General features: G+C 46.1%; 1 protein-coding gene and 1 long non-coding RNA gene across 2 annotated transcripts in view; one reads left to right on the top strand and one right to left on the bottom strand.

Annotated features, from left to right (window-relative positions):
• LOC132593212 (uncharacterized) overlaps nucleotides 1–1632 on the top strand; it is a 33385-nt gene extending 31753 nt beyond the window's left edge. Inside the window, exon 3 of the long non-coding RNA XR_009558573.1 lies at nucleotides 1430–1632. This is a non-coding gene — a long non-coding RNA (uncharacterized LOC132593212). The remainder of the gene's footprint in view (nucleotides 1–1429) is intronic.
• The window catches only part of CPPED1 (calcineurin like phosphoesterase domain containing 1), a 68407-nt gene that overhangs the window by 12237 nt on the left and 35729 nt on the right, over nucleotides 1–20441 (bottom strand). The window contains exon 3 of the mRNA XM_035130594.2: nucleotides 13551–13973. Coding sequence (XP_034986485.2) covers nucleotides 13551–13973 — 423 coding nt within the window. The remainder of the gene's footprint in view (nucleotides 1–13550; nucleotides 13974–20441) is intronic.

Here is a 20441-nt window from a genome sequence, read left to right as displayed (position 1 = left end):
CATAACTAGTGCAAGGAGAACTGGTCTGGCAGGCAACATTAGTCTTGTCTCAGCCAACTATAAAGAACAATTTCCCTACATGACAACTTTGGGCCCGATTGACGAAGTGGTGGAGGGGATGGCTTTTACTGGGTGAGTGTCCTTCCTATAAAAGAAAGCATTTTCTTTCAATTTGTTTCTTTCTCATTGAATAATCCTCTACTTCCTGGGTCTTCCTGCAGATATTCCTATATATATATATATACAGTGGAACCTCGGTTTATGAACACCTCGGTTTATGAATTTTCAGTTTATGAACGCCGCGGACCCATCTGGAACGGATTAATTCACTTTCCATTACTTTTAATGGGAAAGTTCGCTTCAGTTTATGAACGCTTCAGTTTATGAACAGACTTCCGGAACCAATTACACCCATGTTTCAGTTTATGAACGCTTCAGTTTAAGTACTTCGCGGACCCGTCTGGAACGGATTAATCCACTTTCCATTACTTTCAATGGAAAAGTTCGCTTCAGTTTATGAACGGTTACTCCGCGGACCGTCTGGAATGGATTAATCCACTTTCCATTACTTTCAATGGGAAAGTTCGCTTCAGTTTATGAACGCTTCAGTTTATGAACAGACTTCCGGAACCAATTGTGTTCATAAACCGAGGTACCACTGTATATAACACATCTGGACTTTCAACCTACTTTCTACACTGCTCATTGCCTTGTGGTTCTGCCATAAAAGTTACTTTAACCCCCCTCTCCTTGTGTTCTCAAAATGTTTCAAAATGCACGGAACTTCTGGCAATGTTAACGACTGAATTTCAGCAGGTTGAGGGGTTCCTGAATCAAAGCTGATAATAGCACAGAATTCAGCACCAGGGAGAGCTCATTCCCAAATACACAAATTCAATGTGTATCATGCAAGGGTTGGGGAACTGTGGCTCTCCAAAGACTTTGAACAATAGGAACCTGAGAAGAGCCCTGCTGGATGAGGCCAGTGGCCCATCCAGTCCAGCATCCTGTTCTCACGGTGGATGACCAGAAGTCTGCAAGCTGGACGCGAGTGCAACAACACTCTGCCACTTGTGATTTCCAGCAATTGGTAAAGAGAGTCATGATATCCCTAGCAGTGGAGCAGCCGCCAATAGTCACGCGACTCCATGACTCCGTCTAATCCTCTTTGGAAGTGTATTTGCATCTTCCTTGGGGGGGCAAACACATTCATGGACGCTTTCCCATGCTCTGTGAGATCTACCTGACAGAAAAAGGTTTAAGGAATTCCAGGGCAGGATTTTCCAAGCTGAAAGCCACTCCGCATCACCACACTCAAGTTTGCAACTGGGATCCTACTCTCCCAACACCTGCACCTGTGTAATACCAGCGTTTTCTCAATTCTGCTTCCCACATTCACACTTCCATTTGTTGTTGTTTTTTTTTGCAGCCTGTGCATGCGTACTCAGAGTCCCCACTGGGTTGTGTTCTTGGCCTAACAACCCCAGCCTTACGCATGTTGATTTGGAAACAACTTTGCGGAGAAACCAACATATTGGGACGTCGGCTGTAGGCTGCTGGCATCTGAAAATGTAGGCTGATTATTTTACATTGTCTCTGAAAACTCACAGGGGCCACTGTTAATGCTTGTTGCGCAACAGAGAGGGAAGCAGGTCGCGGCTGCATCTAACAGAAGATGCAGCTAGCTCTGCTAACATAATAAACACAGGCTTCCCCTTTCTGCCCTGACACCTCAGTTATTTACTCAACTTATTTTGTTCATTACCATAAAAAAAGAAAGAAAAAGAAAGCCAACACGATCCAATCAGTGCAATAATGCCAAGATGACAAGCTAGCAATTTACTTTGGTCTAGATTTTTCTCTTTTTTTCTCCCCCCTTTTTATCTCAAACATAAAAAGAATCTCATAAAAATGTAACCGTGCACTCAGATGCAATTTATTCACTTAGAAATGTTCTCCCCAGGTAGTGCTGCCAAATTATGATTTCAGAAAGCCCTCTCAACATTGTTAGGTGGAGAAGCTGCCTTTCCCCCTCGATTTTTATAGCAGGGGTGGGGAAGCCTTTTGGCTAAGTGGGCCAGATCTTTGTGTCCCCGCCCCACCTGCCAATCACCTGGCGCCACAATGGTGTCAAGTGACTGGTAGGCGGTCAGTCCTGCCCACCTGTCAGAATTGACCTGTGAGGGTGGGAGGAGGGAAACACACCGGTGAAACAGCACTGAACTCCCCATTCATCAGCTGCTGAGTGAAGGGTTCAATCCTGATCTCTGCAGGGGCTTGCTTCACACCAGCACGTTCCCTCAGGGAACGTGTTGGCAAAGCAGCACCCAACAAGGGTTGGATCCTGTCCTTCTGCTGATGTCACCCAGTTGAATAACAGGTGTGTGGTTGTAGAAAATGGAATTTGTGGGGCAGCATTTGCCCATGGGCCAGAGGTTTTCCCAGCCCTGTTCTAATGTACGCTCAGAGCCAAACAACATTCCAACCAGCTGTGCAATTGGGTCTCCTCTCATTCTCTCTAATAGAAAAGCAGTTCTTGATGGATCCTAAACTGGCTCCTGTTTTTGGACCTGTGGGAAGGGGTGTTCCCTCCATGCTACCTCGCTGATGAGAACGACACTTACTCAAGGTTGCCCACACTTTACAGAGGGCACTCCTCTATTTGAAGGTCTACTGGTCCATGCCAGGTTTAAAGGGATGGCTCAGTTGGTAGAGCGTGAGACTTATGATCTCAGGGTCATGGGTTCATGCCCCACACTGGGTAAAAGATACCTGCATTGCAGTGAATTGGACTAAATGGCCCTCAGGGTCCCTTCCTACTCTTACCTGCCTTATCAACAGCTCTATCCTGTGACACCTTCATTCAATAGGCAACAGAAGAAGTGTATCCTTACATGGTGAGAAAAGGAAAGGAATGCACTTCCAAATATCGATACGGACGTGTCGCTGCAGAATCAAACCCGCTAGTGAATTATTGTGGGCTCTACTTAATATGCAAAAGTTGCTTTAGATCTGTTGGCAGTTCTGACAGATGCATTGAGGGAGGTTAGAGAGAATCTCGTGGAATGAATAGCTATGTGGCATCAGAAAGTCAAAGCAAGACTCTCTTGGCTCAAAAATGCCTTATTTATTTATTTATTAAAGTGCATCATGCCGACAGTTCATTTCAAATGCATTTATCAAATGCACATGCTGGAAACGACAAGCCCTTGGATTTAAGCGCCCCTGAAATTAGCAGGGATTGTTCCTGAGTAAACATGATTGGGCCCAGGATAAATCATTTCAGAAAGGCCTCATGGCTTTTAAGAACGCGAAGGCCATTTAAATTGTTTTTGTGTATCGTTGTGAACTGCTTCCCAAAGCTGGGGTTAGGGAAGGGAGACTCTGCTGGAGGAGGTAGAGACCTCTGGGGAGGGGAACCTCAGGTCTAGAGGCCAAATGCTGCCCCCCCTCCCTCCGGCTGCACCCTTGGGTGTCTTCCCACACCACACTCCCTCCTCTAAGCCCACCTCCCTTATGAGCCCTGCTTTGCACCCAAAATGTTTTTGCCTTGCTGGAATGTGCTCTTGACCTCTTCATACCAGTTGATGGGGACCATAGATAGGGAGAGGTCTCTTGTGTCCAGTCCCTGCTTGTGGGCTTCCCATAGGCAACTGGTTGGTCACTGTGAGAACAAAATGGCAGAGTAGATCAGGCATCCCCAAACTGCGGCCCTCCAGATGTTTTGGCCTACAACTCCCATGATCCCTACCTAACAGGACCAGTGGTCAGGGATGATGGGAATTGTAGTCCAAAACATCTGGAGGGCCGAAGTTTGGGGATGCCTGGAGTAGATGGACCATCGGCCTGATCCAGCAGAGCTCTCCGTATGTCCTTAACCGTTTTAATTGTTGTGCTGTTTTAAGGTTTATTACACATTTTAATCGTGGGGTGCTTATTTTAATGTTTAAATGGAATTTTGTGGTGTATTTTAATCATGTTTTTTGTGTGTGTTTTGTAATTGGTTTTATGCTTGTAAACTGTTTATAAGTCACCTTGGCAATTAAGTGGCATATAAATTCCATTTACTTAGCCGTTCATATTTCATCATTATTATTTTTACTCTCAGTAGCTCATTGTAGCTAAAAGTGGTCTCAATGACTGCTGGATATGGGGGCCATGACACAATCCTCTGAAGGCTAACTCCAAAGGGGTTTTTTGGGGGGAAATCCAACCACCCAGAGCTGCTGCCCCATCTCAAGAGTGTTCCTTTTATGCTAGTCTCTCCTCCCACTCTTGGTAGATATCTTATTTCTGCCTTAATTAATAAAAAAACCCCTCCAACTATAGATCGAATTACGAACCAAACATCAATGACTCTTTTCTTTAGCATAAATTAATCAAGGCGTCATTAAGCAAAAGCAAATTCTCAAAGGAAACCTAAATGGTTGTGACAGGGAAAAGGAGCCCAGTGGCTTAAAACCAGCATGCAAAATACATTGGCAAGCGCTATCTTGAAAGGCTGATTAAAGACGTAATTGAAGATGGAGACTCGGAGTTTGAAAAACGAGATCCTCTATCAAGACAGGCAGATATAGCAGTCCTGGGTGACCTGTTTCCTCATAGCCTCCATTCCCCTTTTGAGGTTATCTTCAGACGGACAGATATTGAAATCTCTCGGGTTCTTGTTTCAAGCCCCCCCCTCTTTACTCCTGGCTTAGATGCAGCAGAGATCTGTGCTTCGGCAGGGCGGCAATTAAAATGGGAATTGGTTCAAAGCTTGGAGCCAAGTCAGATCAACGCTCTTCAGCATAGTAACCAAGGTTATAATGGCAAAAATGCACAGGAAACTGTATCCGGTTATAATTTCTCTTATATGTAGCTTTGCCTCCTTTTTAAGGAGCTTGGGACTAGTGCTGTGCACCAGATTTAGGGGAAGCCCGGATCTCGATGTGAATCAGGCCAATTTTGAATTGGGGGCACCTGCACTTGGGCTGAGACAGAACCAGGTCACCATAGACCCGGCTGCCCAGAGTTATCCAGGTTGTCAGGGGTTGCGAAGGCTGGAGGGCCCAGCCTGATGCTCCTCCACAAGCACAGTCCCAGCAGGGAAGGCACTTATAAGCAGCACCCTGCAGGACTGAATCCCCTGCTCCCCAGCTGACGGGAGATTTCAAACCTGCGGTCTGCTAGGGAAGGGGCAGAAACCCTACAGGACTGAACCCACCTGCTTTCTTCAGTATGTGTGTGTGTGTGGGGGGGCAGGATATACAGCATACATAAGGTTGCATTCAGTAACGTCATTCATTCATTCATTCATTCATTCATTCATTCATTCATTCAGTGTAGTGTAGTGGTTAAGAGCGGTGGACTTGTAATCTGGTGAAGTGGGTTCGCGTCCCTGCTCTTCCACATGCAGCTGTGGGCTAGTCACACTTCTCTGAAGTCTCTCAGCCCCACTCACCTCACAGAGTGTTTGTTGCGGGGGATGAAGGGAAAGGAGATTGTTGGCTGCTTTGAGACTCCTTAGGGTAGTGATAAAGTGGGATATCAAATCCAAACTCTTCATTCATTCATTCATTCATTCATTCATTCATTCATTAACTATGCCACCCAACTGACTGGGTTGGCTCCCAACAAATTAAAACATCAAACACAGCAAAATGTCAAAACATTAAAAATTTCCCAATACTTCAGATGTCTACAGAAGGTTGAGCTGTTTATTTCCTTGACATCTGATGGGAGGGAATTCTACAGGGCAGGTGCCATTACCGAGAAGGCCCTCTGCCTGGTCCCCTGTAACTTCGCTTCTCACAGTGAGGGAACCGCCAGAAATGCCCTCAGAGCTGGACCTCAGTGTCCGGGGCAGAACGATGGGGATGGAGACGCTCCTTCAGGTATATAGGGCCGAAGCCGTTTAGGGCTTTAAAGGTCAGCACCAACACTTTGAATTGTGTACTAGGAGCCAATGTAGCGAAACATTTTATATGTAGTTTATTGAGCTACCTTAAGTCTGTTGCGTTAATAATTTAGCCTTTGCATCTGTTTTGTATGATTTATTTTCAATCTGTATTTTCAAGAAAGGTTAATAAAGAGAATGAGGGGTGGAGGAGACTACTTAAAATAAAAAGCCTGCTTGGTTGTGCCTACAGAATCTATTGAAGCTTACCTTTCTAAATGGAATGGAAATTCTGGAACAAAACAACTCTGATGGGGGCAGGGAATCTCACATAGATAAATATCACACCAGCTCAGAATGTTCCATTGGCAGGCAGGAACCACCCCCCCCCCCCTATTTGCAGCAACCGTCTGCTGTGACTCTCTGCTGCTATTTCAGAGCAGTGGGGCAACTGCTGGCACTGAGCAGAGCTGGCCCTCCATATTCTACCTTCCGTAGAATGAAATTGATTTCTCTCTTGTTGCCAATGAGAAGTGAGAACACTTTGCCTCCCTCCCTGCAGGGCCCAATACAGCAATCTGCCGAGCCTGCGCTGTAAAAAGGTAGTTGCGTGAGGGGAAACCAAGCACAGTGCCAAGGTAGTTCCTGCAGACTTGATTTGGGGGGGGGGTTGGGGGGAGAGCCAGGGCAGTGTTCTGGCAGAAGAGTTGTCACATGCTCAGAGAGCAACGTCGCGCCTTTGTCTAGAAGCAGCCATCCATGCCCCATCCATTTTGATGTGGCAGTCATCAGAAGCTTGCCGGGGGTGGGGATGAGGAACATTTTCTTCCCAGACTGAGGGCCACATTTCCAACTGGGAAACCTTCTGGGGGCCACATGCCAGTGGCAGGCAGGGTCACAGGCAAAAGCAGGTGAAGCAACAAATGTAATTTTTACCTTTCACAGTAGGTAAAAGTTTACCTTTCACAGTAGGCTAGTTTCTATTATTCTACCCTCCCTCTAAGCAGCCAAGAGGCACGGTAAGCTCGCTAGCAGCACCTGAGCACAACACCGCTCTCCCTACATGTGGTTTCCACATGCTGCCTTCAACAATGGAGGGAAGCATAGCCATTGTGGCTGGCAGCCTTTAGCAGTCGTATCATTAAAATCTTCTAACATTGTGTATGCCATCAAATGCCAACAGTGCCCTTCAGCTCTCTATATTGGACAAACAGGCCAAACCCTACACCAAAGGATAAATGGACATACACCTGACATCAGGAACCACAAGACTGAAAAACCAGTAGGAGAACACTTCAATCTCCCAAGACATTCTATACAAGATCTCAAAGTAGCTGTCTTACTACAAAAGAATTTCAGAAATAGACTGGAAAGAGAAGTTGCTGAATTACAACTTATCACCAAGCTCAAAACCAGGGAGGGACCTGGTTTGAACAGAGACATAGGATTCTTATCTCATTATACATGATAAAGCGATCTTCAGCCATCTCAACCCTTACTTTTTCATGCAAAACCATTTGCAGTTGTTTTCGGTCATCAACAGCTATCAGTCAGTCAATCACCCACTTCCACCACCCTTCTGAGTGATACCCCCTCCCCACCCCACCCCCTTCTCACCCCTTCTCCACATAAGTGCCTGGGGACTCCTATTTCAGTGTATCTGAAGAAGTGTGCATGCACACGAAAGCTCATACCAAAATAAAAACTTAGTTGGTCTTTAAGGTGCTACTGAAGGAATTTTTTTTTCTGTTTTGCTTATCATGCACAAGTTTGTCTAATCTGTTTTCAATGCATCCATGTTGGTGGCTATCACTGCCTTGTGTGGGAACGAGTTTGAAAGATGAACTATGCACTGCATGGAAAGCTGTTTTCTTCTGCCTTGGCCTGAATTTTTCACATTCAGCTTCACTGGATGGCCTCGAGTTCTAGTTACTACGACAGAGGAGGGGAGAAAAATGTCTCTCTATCCGCTTCCTCTGCAGCATGCATAATCTTAGACGCCTCTGCCGTGCTTCTCTCCTCTATTACTAAAGAGAAAAGACCCAACTGTTGCAACCTTCCCTCACAGAGGAATGGCCATGGGCCTATTGATGGCAAATAACAATCACACCCCACTGACTATGGAGGTTCGATTTAAATGGTGGCAACTTAAACCATCAATTTCAAAATCACCAATATAAGCCAAGGGTTTCACTGAAGTTTTCCTCATAGAGATTCATGTTTCCCGAATAAAAGCATACATTCCGCCTGGTTGCTATGATGATTAAAAATATTGTTTTGCAACTAAACAGGGCCGCAAGGCCAAGGGCATAATCTGAAACCACTGGCCATATAGCCCACATGACTTTGTCTGTTTGGCTCTCTCTCTCTGTAGCATTCAAGGGTACTAAGTGAGATCACTTACTTGAAGGCTAAAGCTATAAATTCTGCCCACTGTAGATGCATTTCAAAGGCAAAAGCTCAATTCAGGCAACAACCACTGTTTGTTTTACCTCAAACAACAGCAACAACAATGAAAATAATAACAATAATTTATTATTTATACCCTGGTTTCCCCAGCCACTCTGGGCGGCTCCCAACCGAATATTAAAAACACAATACAGCATTAAACATTAAAAACTTTGGGCTGTATTCCATGCTGCCATTGGAGAACATACCTCCTTCCTCTCTTGCCCCCTTAAAATCTGCTCCGGGGGTTTGGGGGATAGTTTGGCACAAGCGGGACGCTGGTTGACCAGAGTTGCATCCAACCCCTAGTCTCTGGCTCTCTCCATCACCCACTCTGGCTCCACCCATTCTGGCATGTGGCCCTTAACAGACTGTCTGTGAGCTAAAGTGGCCCTTGACACCAAAAAGAGGTTCTCAGCCCCTGATCTTAGGGTTTCCATGTGGGCAGATCCATATCCAATGCACATTTAAAGCACACAACTTCCCCCCCCCCCCAAGAATCCTGGGAACTATAGTTTCCCCACCTAGAGCTACAGTTCCCAGCACCTAACAAACTACAGTTCTCAGGATTCTTTGAGGGAAGTCATGAGCTTTATGTTTGCAATATGATTTAAACACACGGCCTGGTTCCGCTTTAAAAAAGCACCTAAGTCAAAACAACAAAGGGGACTGGTTTCTTCAACAGATTTCATTCCTCCTGCTCGTAAAACTACAATGGAGTTGACATTTTCATTTGGTAACGCAAGCTTATCGTCATGGCTTAACTTGGTGAAATTAAAAAAAGTGCCAGATTTTCAATTCATAAATATTTATGATAAGGACACCATTTTATCTTTAATTAGCCCAACTGTTAAGGACACTTCTAAAGTGAGAAATTGAATTCAGCGCTTAACACCAGATGCAGCTTCTGGGGATTGAGTTTTAGCTCGGTGGCTTACAATGAATGGAATACCGAAACCAAATCAAAATAAACAAATGCACATGTTGCTCACATGGAACTGCTAAAACAGAGTAACACCAAACAAATTTGGGGTGGGTGGGTGGGTTGCGCGCGGCGGAATAGAAAAGAAAGTTTCCAAATGCGAATGAAAGAATAAAAAGGCTGATGTAATACACAACAGTTTCTGGATTAGAAAGGAAGAGGTATCACCTTCTGAGTTATACCTGAGTGGTACCTTGGTTTACAAACTTAATCCGTTCTGGAACTCAGTTCTTAAACCAAAGTGTTCTTAAACCAAGGTGTGCTTTCCCACAGCAGTGGGGGACTCAATTTACAAATGGAACACACTCAACAGGAAGCGGAACATGTTCTGCTTTCAAGGCAAAGTTCACAAACCAAAACACCTCCTTCTGGGTTTGCAGCGTTCTTAATCCAAGTTGTTCATAAACTAAGCTGTTCTTAAACCAAGGTACCACTGTATTTCAGGAAAAGAATGACAATGCAATGGAAAGAAGCAACACTGGATTATTCATTTTTCAGCTATAAATTGGCTCTCCTATTGGCTTGGGTCCTACCCAATATACCCAATCGGTCAATGCGCTCGGCGGGAGGGCCTCTTGCAGGTACCATCTATCAGAGGGTCTGATTTGCACTATTTGGGTCTCTAGCATGGTGACACCTACCCTTTGGAACTCCCTGCTGCGGCATATTAGACAGGTGCCCACCTCTGTTGTCTTTTGGGACGCCTGCTGAAGACCTACCTCTTTCAACCAGCCTTTCAAAGTAGAGATCTTTCCCAGTTTGCACCTGTATCAGAACTCTTTTTCTTAGAGGTTTAGATATTTTATCGCTTGTTGCGTTTGCTACCCTGGGCTCCTTTGGATGGAAGGGCGGGATCATACATTTGACCAACAAACCAACAAATAATACTCTAAAACAGACTTATAATAAAGGCTAGTAACGCAGCAGAGGAAGGCACAAATGAAAAACGGCTTCTTTCCCCACACACTGGATCGCACAGTGGTGAGGAACCATTTTATTTCATAAAATCTATACACTGCTTGATTGCAAAACAAAAACAAAAACAAAAAAACCCCAAAAAGAATAAAACAATTAGTAAAAGAAAATCAACACATTCAAAAAATTAAAACCAGCAATAAACTAAAAAACATATCAGCTTTCTAGATATCTGATTAGGCTTGCCTAAAGGAAAACGTTTTTAGCAGGCCCCGAAAAAAGAGCAGTGAAGTTGCCTGTCTGATATCAATAGGCAGGGAGTTCCAAAGTTGTGGAGGACCTTTGTAAAGTAGCTTCTACACAAACTCACCCCAATGTCCTCCATTTAAGGAAGTGTAATCAGAGTTCAAGGACGTACTCCAGCCAGGGAAAATCACTCAAGGAGTGAGAATCCTGCCCACAATATTGGAAGGGGCATGGGAGGCCATCATGTCGAACACCCTTGCTCAGTGTAGGATTCTGAGGTGCAGCACCAAAGAGCCTAGGCATTCCCTAAAACAATCCTCTCATTTGCACAGTGACACGAATGTGGGCAGTGCTTTTATAGAGGAACCGCAAGACAGCGTGAGACTCTGCTCCGAGGAGATGGCGAGAGAGTAATCACCTTTTAGGAACTCGAATCCTGTTTCTCTCCAAAAGGCAAAATACAGGGACAAGAAACAGAAAATAGTGACTGTTCCTGGTGAACAGAGAAGAGTTGGAGCATATAAAGCAAGCAGGTGTTCGTCATTCTAGAAATGTAATAATGAGGGGTTGAACATTTTTCATCATGGACAGGAGTAAGGATCTTGAGCCAAGCAAAACAAAATTATGCTGCCTCCAGCTGGGAATAACTGTTTATTTGGTGTGTGTGTGTGTTTAGAGGAAGCATTTGAACAGATCAGCTTACCTGTAAATGACTGTTTGTCTTCTAAAGGCATTCTATACAGCAAGAACTCGTAGAAGCAAGACTTTATTTATTGCATTTATATCTCACCCCCCCAAAAGGAGCTCAAGGCAGCATACACTGCTCTCCCCTCCCTCTTTTAACCCCCAAAACAACCCTGTGGAGGTAGGTTAGCCTGAGAGGCAGGGACTGGCCCAAGGTCACCCAGCGGACTTCATGGCGTTATTTGAATTCTGCCCTCCCAGGTCTTAGTTTTACACTTCAAGTACTACAGAACCCTGGCTCTCTTGATGTCTCCAGGGACTCTAAGCAGCTCTTCCTTTTGAATTCAGCACTTGCTACAAGCAACGAGCTTTTCCAAAATTGAGATAGGTCCTTATTTTGCGTTTGTGAAGAACAAAGTAATAGTTTTGCTCTGAAGATCTAGGCCTAACAACATCTTTGCTTGAAATAGGTTGAATGGGACTACTTAGCTGCAATATTTTCAATTAGGTAAAGGTACCCCTGACTGTTAGGTCCAGTCGTGGACGACTCTGGGGTTGTGGCGCTCATCTTGTATTATTGGCCGGCGTACAGCTTCTGGGTCATGTGGCCAACATGACTAAGCCGCTTCTGGCAAACCAGAGCAGCGCATGGAAACACCGTTTACCTTCCCGCTGGAGCGGTACCTATTTATCTACTTGCACTTTGACGTGCTTTTGAACTGCTAGGTTGGCAGGAGCAGGGACTGAGCAACGGGAGCTCACCCCGTCATGGGGATTTGAACCGCCGACCTTCTGATCGGCAAGCCCTAGGCTCTGTGGTTTTGACCACAGCGCAACCCACATCCCTTAATATTTTCAATTACTAATTGGTTGTTTTTTTAAAGGCATAATTTTGCTTTGTCACTATATGGGCTTTAATGGAGTTGCAGAAATTCAGCATTGACTGAAAAATAGCTGCTTGCCCAAATACAAGATGCCTTGCCAACCTTTACAAAAATTATTGTTGTAGCAGAGGGTTGTGTTCCACGCCGCAGCCACCCCCCCCAAACCAATAATTCCAAATGCCCTTGCACTGCAGAGGAGGAGACAGAAAAAAGCAAAAAGGAGGGGAAAGAATAATATTAAAATTTTAAAAATAAAATAACCATTCTAATTTTCTCCAGTTTGGATATGAAAAATTGGAATCACGGTAATATTAAGTGATTAGAAGGTTAACCTTCTTAGACTGCAAAAGCCAAATGTGATGATGATGATGATGAAGAATACAAAACATGCAAGAATAGGCTGATTTCATTATTTATCATCTGACTATCATAATGAAGGATGTGTTCAAATTGATTATTTGTGGGCAAAGTATGAGACGAGAGGGAGGTGGAGGGGAGAGAGAGAGAGAAAGAAAGAAAGAAAGAAAGAGTGTATTATACTTGACTGACAACATCCTGTAGACAAGCAAAGAAGGTTCTTCAATTTGTGGTTTTTTTTTAAGGAAACAGAACAGCTCTGTTACTAAGGAAACTGAGCTATGCAGAGCTCACAGTTTCTGAATCAGGGATTATTTCATAGCAAACTTAGTTACGCTATTGTACAGTGAGCTCCCTAGCAGCCCTCTCTCTATTCGGCTTAATTAATAAGAATACTTAACTGAATGGGAAAGAGATATCCTATTCAGCTAGCTATTTGTTCTGTACCAAGCAGTCCTGTTTACAAATGTATTACATGCATACAAGATGGGGTCGTATGCAGACCAAGTGAAGCCCTTTTCAGGTGTTCGGAAGAATCCATGTCGGCATTCTGTGTGGAGGGGGTGTTAAGTGGGTGCTGCACACATAAGCCCCACCCCAGTGACCCCAGCATGCGGTGCCATTGGCTCTGGCTCCACCCAGTAATGGGCTCCCTGCCTTCTGCTGCGCACCAGTCACCACTGCCCAAGGGGGTTACAATCAAACTAAGAATAGGTGCATGGGAGATGGCAGAGGAAGGGGAATGGAAATGGAGATAGGGTTTTAAATAATAATAGCAGCAGCAACAACAAACATGTTAGCAGCTTTTCTAACAAAGTAGGGCAGAGTGCCGGGGCAGAGTACTGATGTTTATCTGAGCTTCTGCCATTGGTATCACTGCAGCTTACAAGAAGGGAGACGGGGAAGAGGTACAAATTCACCAGATTGGTTCTGCCGGTGTGTTTGCACCACACCAACCTCACACCTCCTGGGTAAACTGCAGCGATGCTGTTGATGGGAGGTAAGCGCTGCCACCCCATCAGCCGCTGCTGCATATTGGCCCACCCCCATCTTCCCCCTGCAGACTGAAGTGGTCCTCTAATCCCAGAACTGGTCTGATTGACTGCCTCACAGCGGACCAGGCCTCCCTCTGATCTACGAAGGAACCCCTTTGTACCTGCTTTGCGGAACTTCTCCAAGAGCTCGTGCCGAATGGACTTCTCCAGGTTGAAATAGTCGTGGTCTTCATCGGGTTCCCTCAGAAACAGAGGGATGTGCTGGAACACGACAGCGTGCCGGCACTTTCTCGCTTCGGCCATTGCAAGCTGCTGCTGGAGCCACTCGTCCTGGGCCTGCTTTAATTCCAAGCACTTGGAAGCATCAAAGTACAGCTGAGAATTCAGCACGAGGAAGAAGACCCCTCCGACCCAGAAGCTGAAGTAATCGTCACCCCACTTTTGGCAATAATCTTCAATTGTTTCAGGTGTTGGCGTGTTCCCAAGGTCGTGGTTGCCACTGACGAAGACCAGGGGGACGTCACTGCTGACACCCTTCAGGGTGCTTTTCAAGTCCTGTATTTGTGCCTCCCGCCAGGGTGTCCCTACAAAGCAGAAGGATTAAACATTATTTCTGCAGGATTTCTACCAGTTCTGGCTCCCTCCTAACCTTTTGACACCTGCCATTCTCATTATGCAAAGAACTTGATTATCAAAAGCCTAACCCCCCCCCCAAAATACCAATTAAAAATACAATGATCTGTAAAGGTACAATTCAACAAACCGTGAAAAGCTGAGCAAACCATCGGAGCATTTGATCTCTCTCATTTTCAAAAAAAGATTATTTTATTTGGCATGCCCAGGCTTGGCAGGAGTGATTCGGGAAAGGTTCCATAAATATGTAATGGCATTTGCACGAAAACCTGTCGGTCTTCAGTTCATGGGCTGGGACCCACATGCGGGTCATTAAAATAAAATAAAAAGACAGGATCAGAAATCACAATTCAAAGCTAGCTTGCTTCTCGAAAGCATTTGAAGACTAACCTGGTTCGGACATAACAACAAACCATAGTTAGTTGAAAATGAAAATGAAAGCCTCTGAGTTCCTCCTTGCAGGTGTGTTGGAGGAAAAGCACACAACACTAGGCTTTATATAATGAGAAAACTCAGTATTCTCTCTCTCTTAGAAGAGTCTAAGCTGGAGAGGTGTATTGTTTTGCAGTACATCAGGATGTGTGGAACCTGTGACCCTCTCCATATGTTCGACTCCAAGGCCCATCAACCCCAGCCAGCATGACCAATGGATAGAGATGATGGAAGGTGGTGTTCAGCCACATCTGAAGGGGATGTAGTACACATTTCTGCAGTCACAGATTGAAGGATAATGCAGGGCAATCTCCTTTGGTAAGGAAATGGTGGGAGACCACAGAGAAGGAATAGCTGGCATGGACAAGGACACCTTACGGTGCCTGTTGGCTTGCAATGCTGGCTGCAAATGTTCTCAGATCTCCTGAGAACAATCTGCTAGCGATGCTGCTCTAACTAAGCCTAAGTATGTGTAAACCACATGTTAGTCATATTCAGAGCGGACCCACTGAAATTAAATAACACGACACAGGCCCATTAACTGAGTAGAACTTGGTTACATGCAACCCTTGTTCTTTGCTTTAAGCGCCAGGCAGATTTTTCTTATTTCCTGGGCTTTTAACTCTTAATTTGAAGGGTGGCACTGTGACCTCTTTTAGTGGGGTAGGACTTGTAGCCCTACCTTTTTTTGTTTTCTGTTTTTGTTTTTTGTCTTCCGTTTGTTTAGCTTTAAGCCCTTCACTAGTACTGCTGTAAGGTAAAGGTAAAGGGACCCCTGACCATTAGGTCCAGTCGTGACCGACTCTGGGGTTGCGTGCTTATCTCACATTATTGGCTGAGGGAGCTGGCGTATAGCTTCCAGGTCATGTGGCCAGCATGACAAAGCCGCTTCTGGTGAACCAGAGCAGCACATGGAAACGCCGTTTACCTTCCCGCTGTAGCGGTTCCTATTTATCTACTTGCATTTTGACGTGCTTTCGAACTGCTAGGTTGGCAGGAGCTGGGACCGAGCAATGGGAGCTCACCCCGTCACAGGGATTCGAACCGCTGACCTTCTGATCAGCAAGCCCTAGGCTCAGTGGTTTAACCCACAGCACCACCTGGATCCCAGTACTGCTGTACTTTAAGGCTTTTATTGTTACTTTCAGTTGGCTCCAATGTAAGTTGCTTTGAGTTACTTTGTAAGAAAAGCAACTAACAAATTAAAAAAGTAACAATGATGATGATGATGATAGCTATTATTGCATATAGCTTAGTCGGTTAGAGCGTGGTGCTGGAGGAGCATATCCACCCCCATTGTTCTACCCGGACACCGAGGTCCAGCGCCGAGGGCCTTCTGGTGGTATCCTCACTGCGAGAAGCCAAATTACAGGGAACCAGGCAGAGGGCCTTCTCGGTAGTGGCACCCACCCTGTGGAACGCCCTCCCACCAGATGTCAAAGTGAACAACAACTACCAGACTTTTAGAAAACATCTGAAGGCAGCCCTGTTTAGGGAAGCTTTTAATGTTTGATGGACTACCGTATTTTAATATTTTGTTGGAAGCCACCCAGAGTGGCTGATGGGTGGGGTAATAATAATAATAATAATAATAATAATAATAATAATAATAATAACAACAACAACAATACCAAAGTTGCAGATTCGATCCCCGCAAGGGACAGCTGCATATTCCTGCATTGCAGGGGTTTGGACTAGATGATCCTCCGGGTCCCTTCGAACTCTACAATTCTATAAATTACAGTACATCTGCATCCCACCTTTTTTCTCCAAAGAGCACAAGGTGGTGTGTACACTTCTCTCCCTCCCCATTTTAACCTCACCGGTAGGTGACTGCCCCTAAGTCACTCAAGGGGCTTCGTGGCTCAATGGGGATTTGAACCCTGGTCTCCCAGGTCCCAATCCAGCACCGTAACGACTGCGCCAAGTAATATTTCAACTAATCATTTAAACCCTGCCTTCATTTCCATTTCCCTTCCTCTACTGTCTACAGAGCATCTCTTCTTAGGCGGCAAACCTCTTGGGGAGTGCCGTCTGGTGCCCATTGGGCAGAAGGCAGGGAGCCGATTAAGAGCCAGAGCCAATGACAGGCGGAACCAGTTATTTCTAAGTCCCTCCTCCTCCCTGCTGAGTTCTACCTGGAGACTAAGGTGCTCGTAGGCAGTGCCAGTCCCCAGACTTGTTATAATGTGGAAGGTAGGGAGAAGAGGAGCTGGCTGAGGGCAGATTGAGCAGTTCTCCATGTGCCTTAAGGAACCAGCCTTTGGGGCAGAAACCTCTCCTCTCCTTCTTTATAAAGTGGCCAGGAACACAGAGGGCTTTTTAAAAAACAAAACCCCTGCCTCTCGCTAAAGACCCTGCTTCCACACAAGGAGAGGAGCCAGGCTGCCTTCACCCCAGCTTGCTGTGGTCAGCAGAGGCGACACTGGCAGACTATTCTCTCGAAGTGCTAATCCATTTGCTAATAAATCCAGTGTTTAACTGACCTTGGCCGTGCCTGCTGCAGAGGACGCAAGTACAGAAAGAGGAGCCATTTATAATGCATCAGTTGACAGATTCTTCCTGCAGTTTCTGCTGGTCTCTGTGGGGGCAGGTAGGTATTGGCTAGAGTTTTAGCAAAGTGGAACCGGTCCTGAATGGACAAGTACCCTCTCATCTCAGGGGGAAAGAAACCACTGCAAATATGACGCCTGTTTCCCACAGATCATTCTAAGGGAGAAGAAAGGCTGTCAAGCAGCTAGCACGGCGGAGCCTTTAGCCCTCTCCAGAAACTCTTGGAATGCAGCTTATATTAGCCCTGACCACTAGGCATGCTGGCTGCGGCTGACAGGAGCTGGAGCTTAACAACATCTAGAGGGCCTTAGGTTCCTACTCCCTGATGTAGCTGCTGGAGAGGGTCAGACTAGGGCAGGCATAGGCAACCTTGGCTCTCCAGATGTTTTGGAACTACAACTCCCATGATCCCTAGCTAACAGGGCCAGTGGTCAGGGATCATGGGAGTTGTAGTTCCAAAACATCTGGAGAGCCAAGGTTGCCTATGCCTGGACTAGGGAGACTGAAGTTCAATTCTTTGCATCAGCTGCAATGCTCACTGGGTGACCTCAGCCTGACCTACCTCACAAGACTGGCATGTGGTTAAAAGCCACATGTGCAAACCATACATGCCACACAACGTTCTCTAGATGCAAGGCGGACTATAAATAAAAACAATGCATATTTCAGTTATGCCCTCCCTTTTCTGCAAAGGAGTTCAAGGCAAGGTACATGGCTTCCTACCTTTTATCCTCACAACAACCCTATAAGGCGGATCAGACGGGGAGATAACTGCTTGCGCCAAGTTCACCCAGCTGCACTTCATATGGCTGAGTGGGAATTCAAAACCAGGATCTCCCTGGTCAAATGCTACACGAGGGGTGCTGAGACTTATGGAAGCTATGCTGTTTATTTGTTTGTTTGAACTGGGACCCTGAGGTCCAGTGACTAGAGGAAATTATTGGCTCGGGTAGGTGGCTTCCCGTTAAGAGTAAGTATCTCTCTGAGCACATGCTGTGTGTGGAAACTTGTAACCAATACCTGAACCAGGACCACAAGTCCTTTTACACAAAAATCCACTCTTGGTTTTCCTCATAGCATTCAAACTAGTTTAGGGTGGTGGTGGAGTGGAGAACTTTTTTAGGTGTTGCTGTTGTTTTATAAATGGGACACCTTTGCCAACAATGAAGGCTATCAGTGACTACTAGCCACAATGGTTATGTTCTGCCTCCATTTCTGGAGGCAATAGGCCTAAGAATACCAGTCATTGGGGATCACTAGAGGAGGCTATGTTGCTGTGCTTGGATCCTGTGTGCAAGCTTCCCATAGGCACCTGGCTGTGAGAACAGGATGCTGGACTAGATGAGTTTTTGGATATCTTCTTATGTTCTTACTGCAAATCTACCAGTAGCACCCAATCCACCTCCTTCACCCCTGGACCAGATCACACTGCCATGGCTACCTACACTACAACTTTGTGAGCCTCCTTGGCCTTTTCCCTTGTCGGTCTAGAACAGGTGTGGGGAAGCTTCAGCCCTCCAGCTATGGCTGAACGATGACTTCCGTCATCCTTGCCCCTTGGCCATCCTTGCTGGGGCTGATGGGAAGTGTAGTTCAGAAACATCTGGAGGGCCACAGGTTCCCCACCTCTGGCCTAGAAGGAGATACCCAGTGGTGCTTTGTTTTTGTTCTGACTTTGACCTAGTTTTCCTGGAGGTGAGTATAGCTGTGCCTCAGCTGCCTCCCTTCAGACTGCAGGTGGTGTGTCCATGGGCATACCCAGCGTGGGGCAGGGGGGGCAGCTGCCCCCCTAGAAGCAGGGCCGGCACAGCCGTGGGCGAGAGTGGTGCTGCCGGTGGGGCTGGTGGGCAGAGGCGGAGCACAGCCCAGCGGAGCGTGAGTTTGGCGTTCCCGCCCGCCGCGCCGCGCCCTCCAGCTTCCTGAGAGGTGGCCGAGCTCCGGCCGGGTCCCCTGCTGTCACCCAGCCCAGCCCCCGGCTCATGGTGCCCCAGCAAGCCAGGCAAGGCGCTCAGCGTCCGCTCCACCACGTCGCTCATGCCTGGGCCGACGCCACATGCCTGGGCCGACGGAAGAGGACGCCCCAGCGGAGGGAGAAGGGAGAGCGGCCTGCCAGCCGCCTCTGCCTCTGCCACCTCAGCGCTCACTTCCAGGCCGTCTCTGTCGGCGGAGAAGGCCGCCCCCCGCCCCCAGGAGGGCTTCCTCTCGAGGAGGAAGGCGCCGGGCAGGGAGGAGGAGGGGATCTAGAAGGAGAGCCAGGTGCAGCGAGAAGTTATTTTTATTATTTTCATTTTTATTCTTACATCATCATCAGCATCTTTCTCTGTAGCCCCGCCCATATTCCCACTTTGTGGCCCCTCCCGTGCCTTGGCCCTGCCCCTTGCCCCCCTAGTTTTGATCCTGGGTATGCCCCTGGGTGTGTCAGTGGACTGCCTGATGAGAGTGCCTCTCCCTGCATTCAGCATTTCCTGAGCAGAGAAAACTAACGTGAAGTGGCTGCCCGACTCCCATACAAGCAAATGATTAGGATGTGCCAAACTGCAGTATAATATGAAGTTGTTGCTTTAAACAAGCTGATTTATCACTGTGAGATGCGAAACAAGAGGGGATATCCTAGAACAAAAAAAATGCCATCAAGGGAGGTTTCTTATGCTTCAAGTGGGATAGAAATGTCCTTCCAGAAAAAGGAAAAGATGAGAAGCAGTGGAGAAAATTTACATGTCAGCTTTAGAATTATACAAAATGTTGCAGTGTGGGGGGCTATTGTTCAGGGCTCGGAAGAGGGCAGGCTGGGCTGGCACACGGAACAAGAGCACTTCATGCTGCAACATTTTGTTGAAGGTCTCATCTTTTCTTCCGTTTTTGCAAAAGCCTCCTGGTCACTGGGTTAAAGCTGACTAAAAGTCCAGAGGTAGCATTATTATCACTTCACGATGGGGTGGAAGGTTCACAGGCTATAAAGGACTTGCTCACAAATTTATTGACAGCTGCACAAAATATTATAGCTAGGAAGTGGAAGGGGTAAGCAGAATATAAAATGGAAGAATGGTATAAAGAGGCGTGGGATATAGCTATTAATGATAAATTAGCATGTGCCATTAAGGTAAGACAGGGAATATGCAGGAGAAATGATTTTGAGGAGATATGGAGGGTGTCTGTAGAATTTGCACTGTTAAAATGGAAAGGGGTCAAACCATTGCAAGAGGTGTTGAAATTTTGGGAGGTTTGATAGTTACAATGTAATGTTCTCGGTGGTGGGGTGCAGATTTTTATTCTTATTTATTTATGATTTTACTTTGTCAAAAAATAAAATAAAGAAAAACATTTAAAAAAACCCAGCAAATATGCGTGTGAGTCTGTGAGGCAATCTTTTCTTGATCAAAATGCCAGATATAGATCAAAATAAATACAGCCCCCCCCCCATTTACACTTGTTCT

Source organism: Zootoca vivipara, chromosome 14 (genome assembly GCF_963506605.1).
Source record: "Zootoca vivipara chromosome 14, rZooViv1.1, whole genome shotgun sequence".
Taxonomy (NCBI): Eukaryota; Metazoa; Chordata; class Lepidosauria; order Squamata; family Lacertidae; genus Zootoca; species Zootoca vivipara.
The sequence above is the reverse complement of the archived record's forward strand: the minus strand, read 5'-3'. Positions and strand labels throughout refer to the sequence as shown.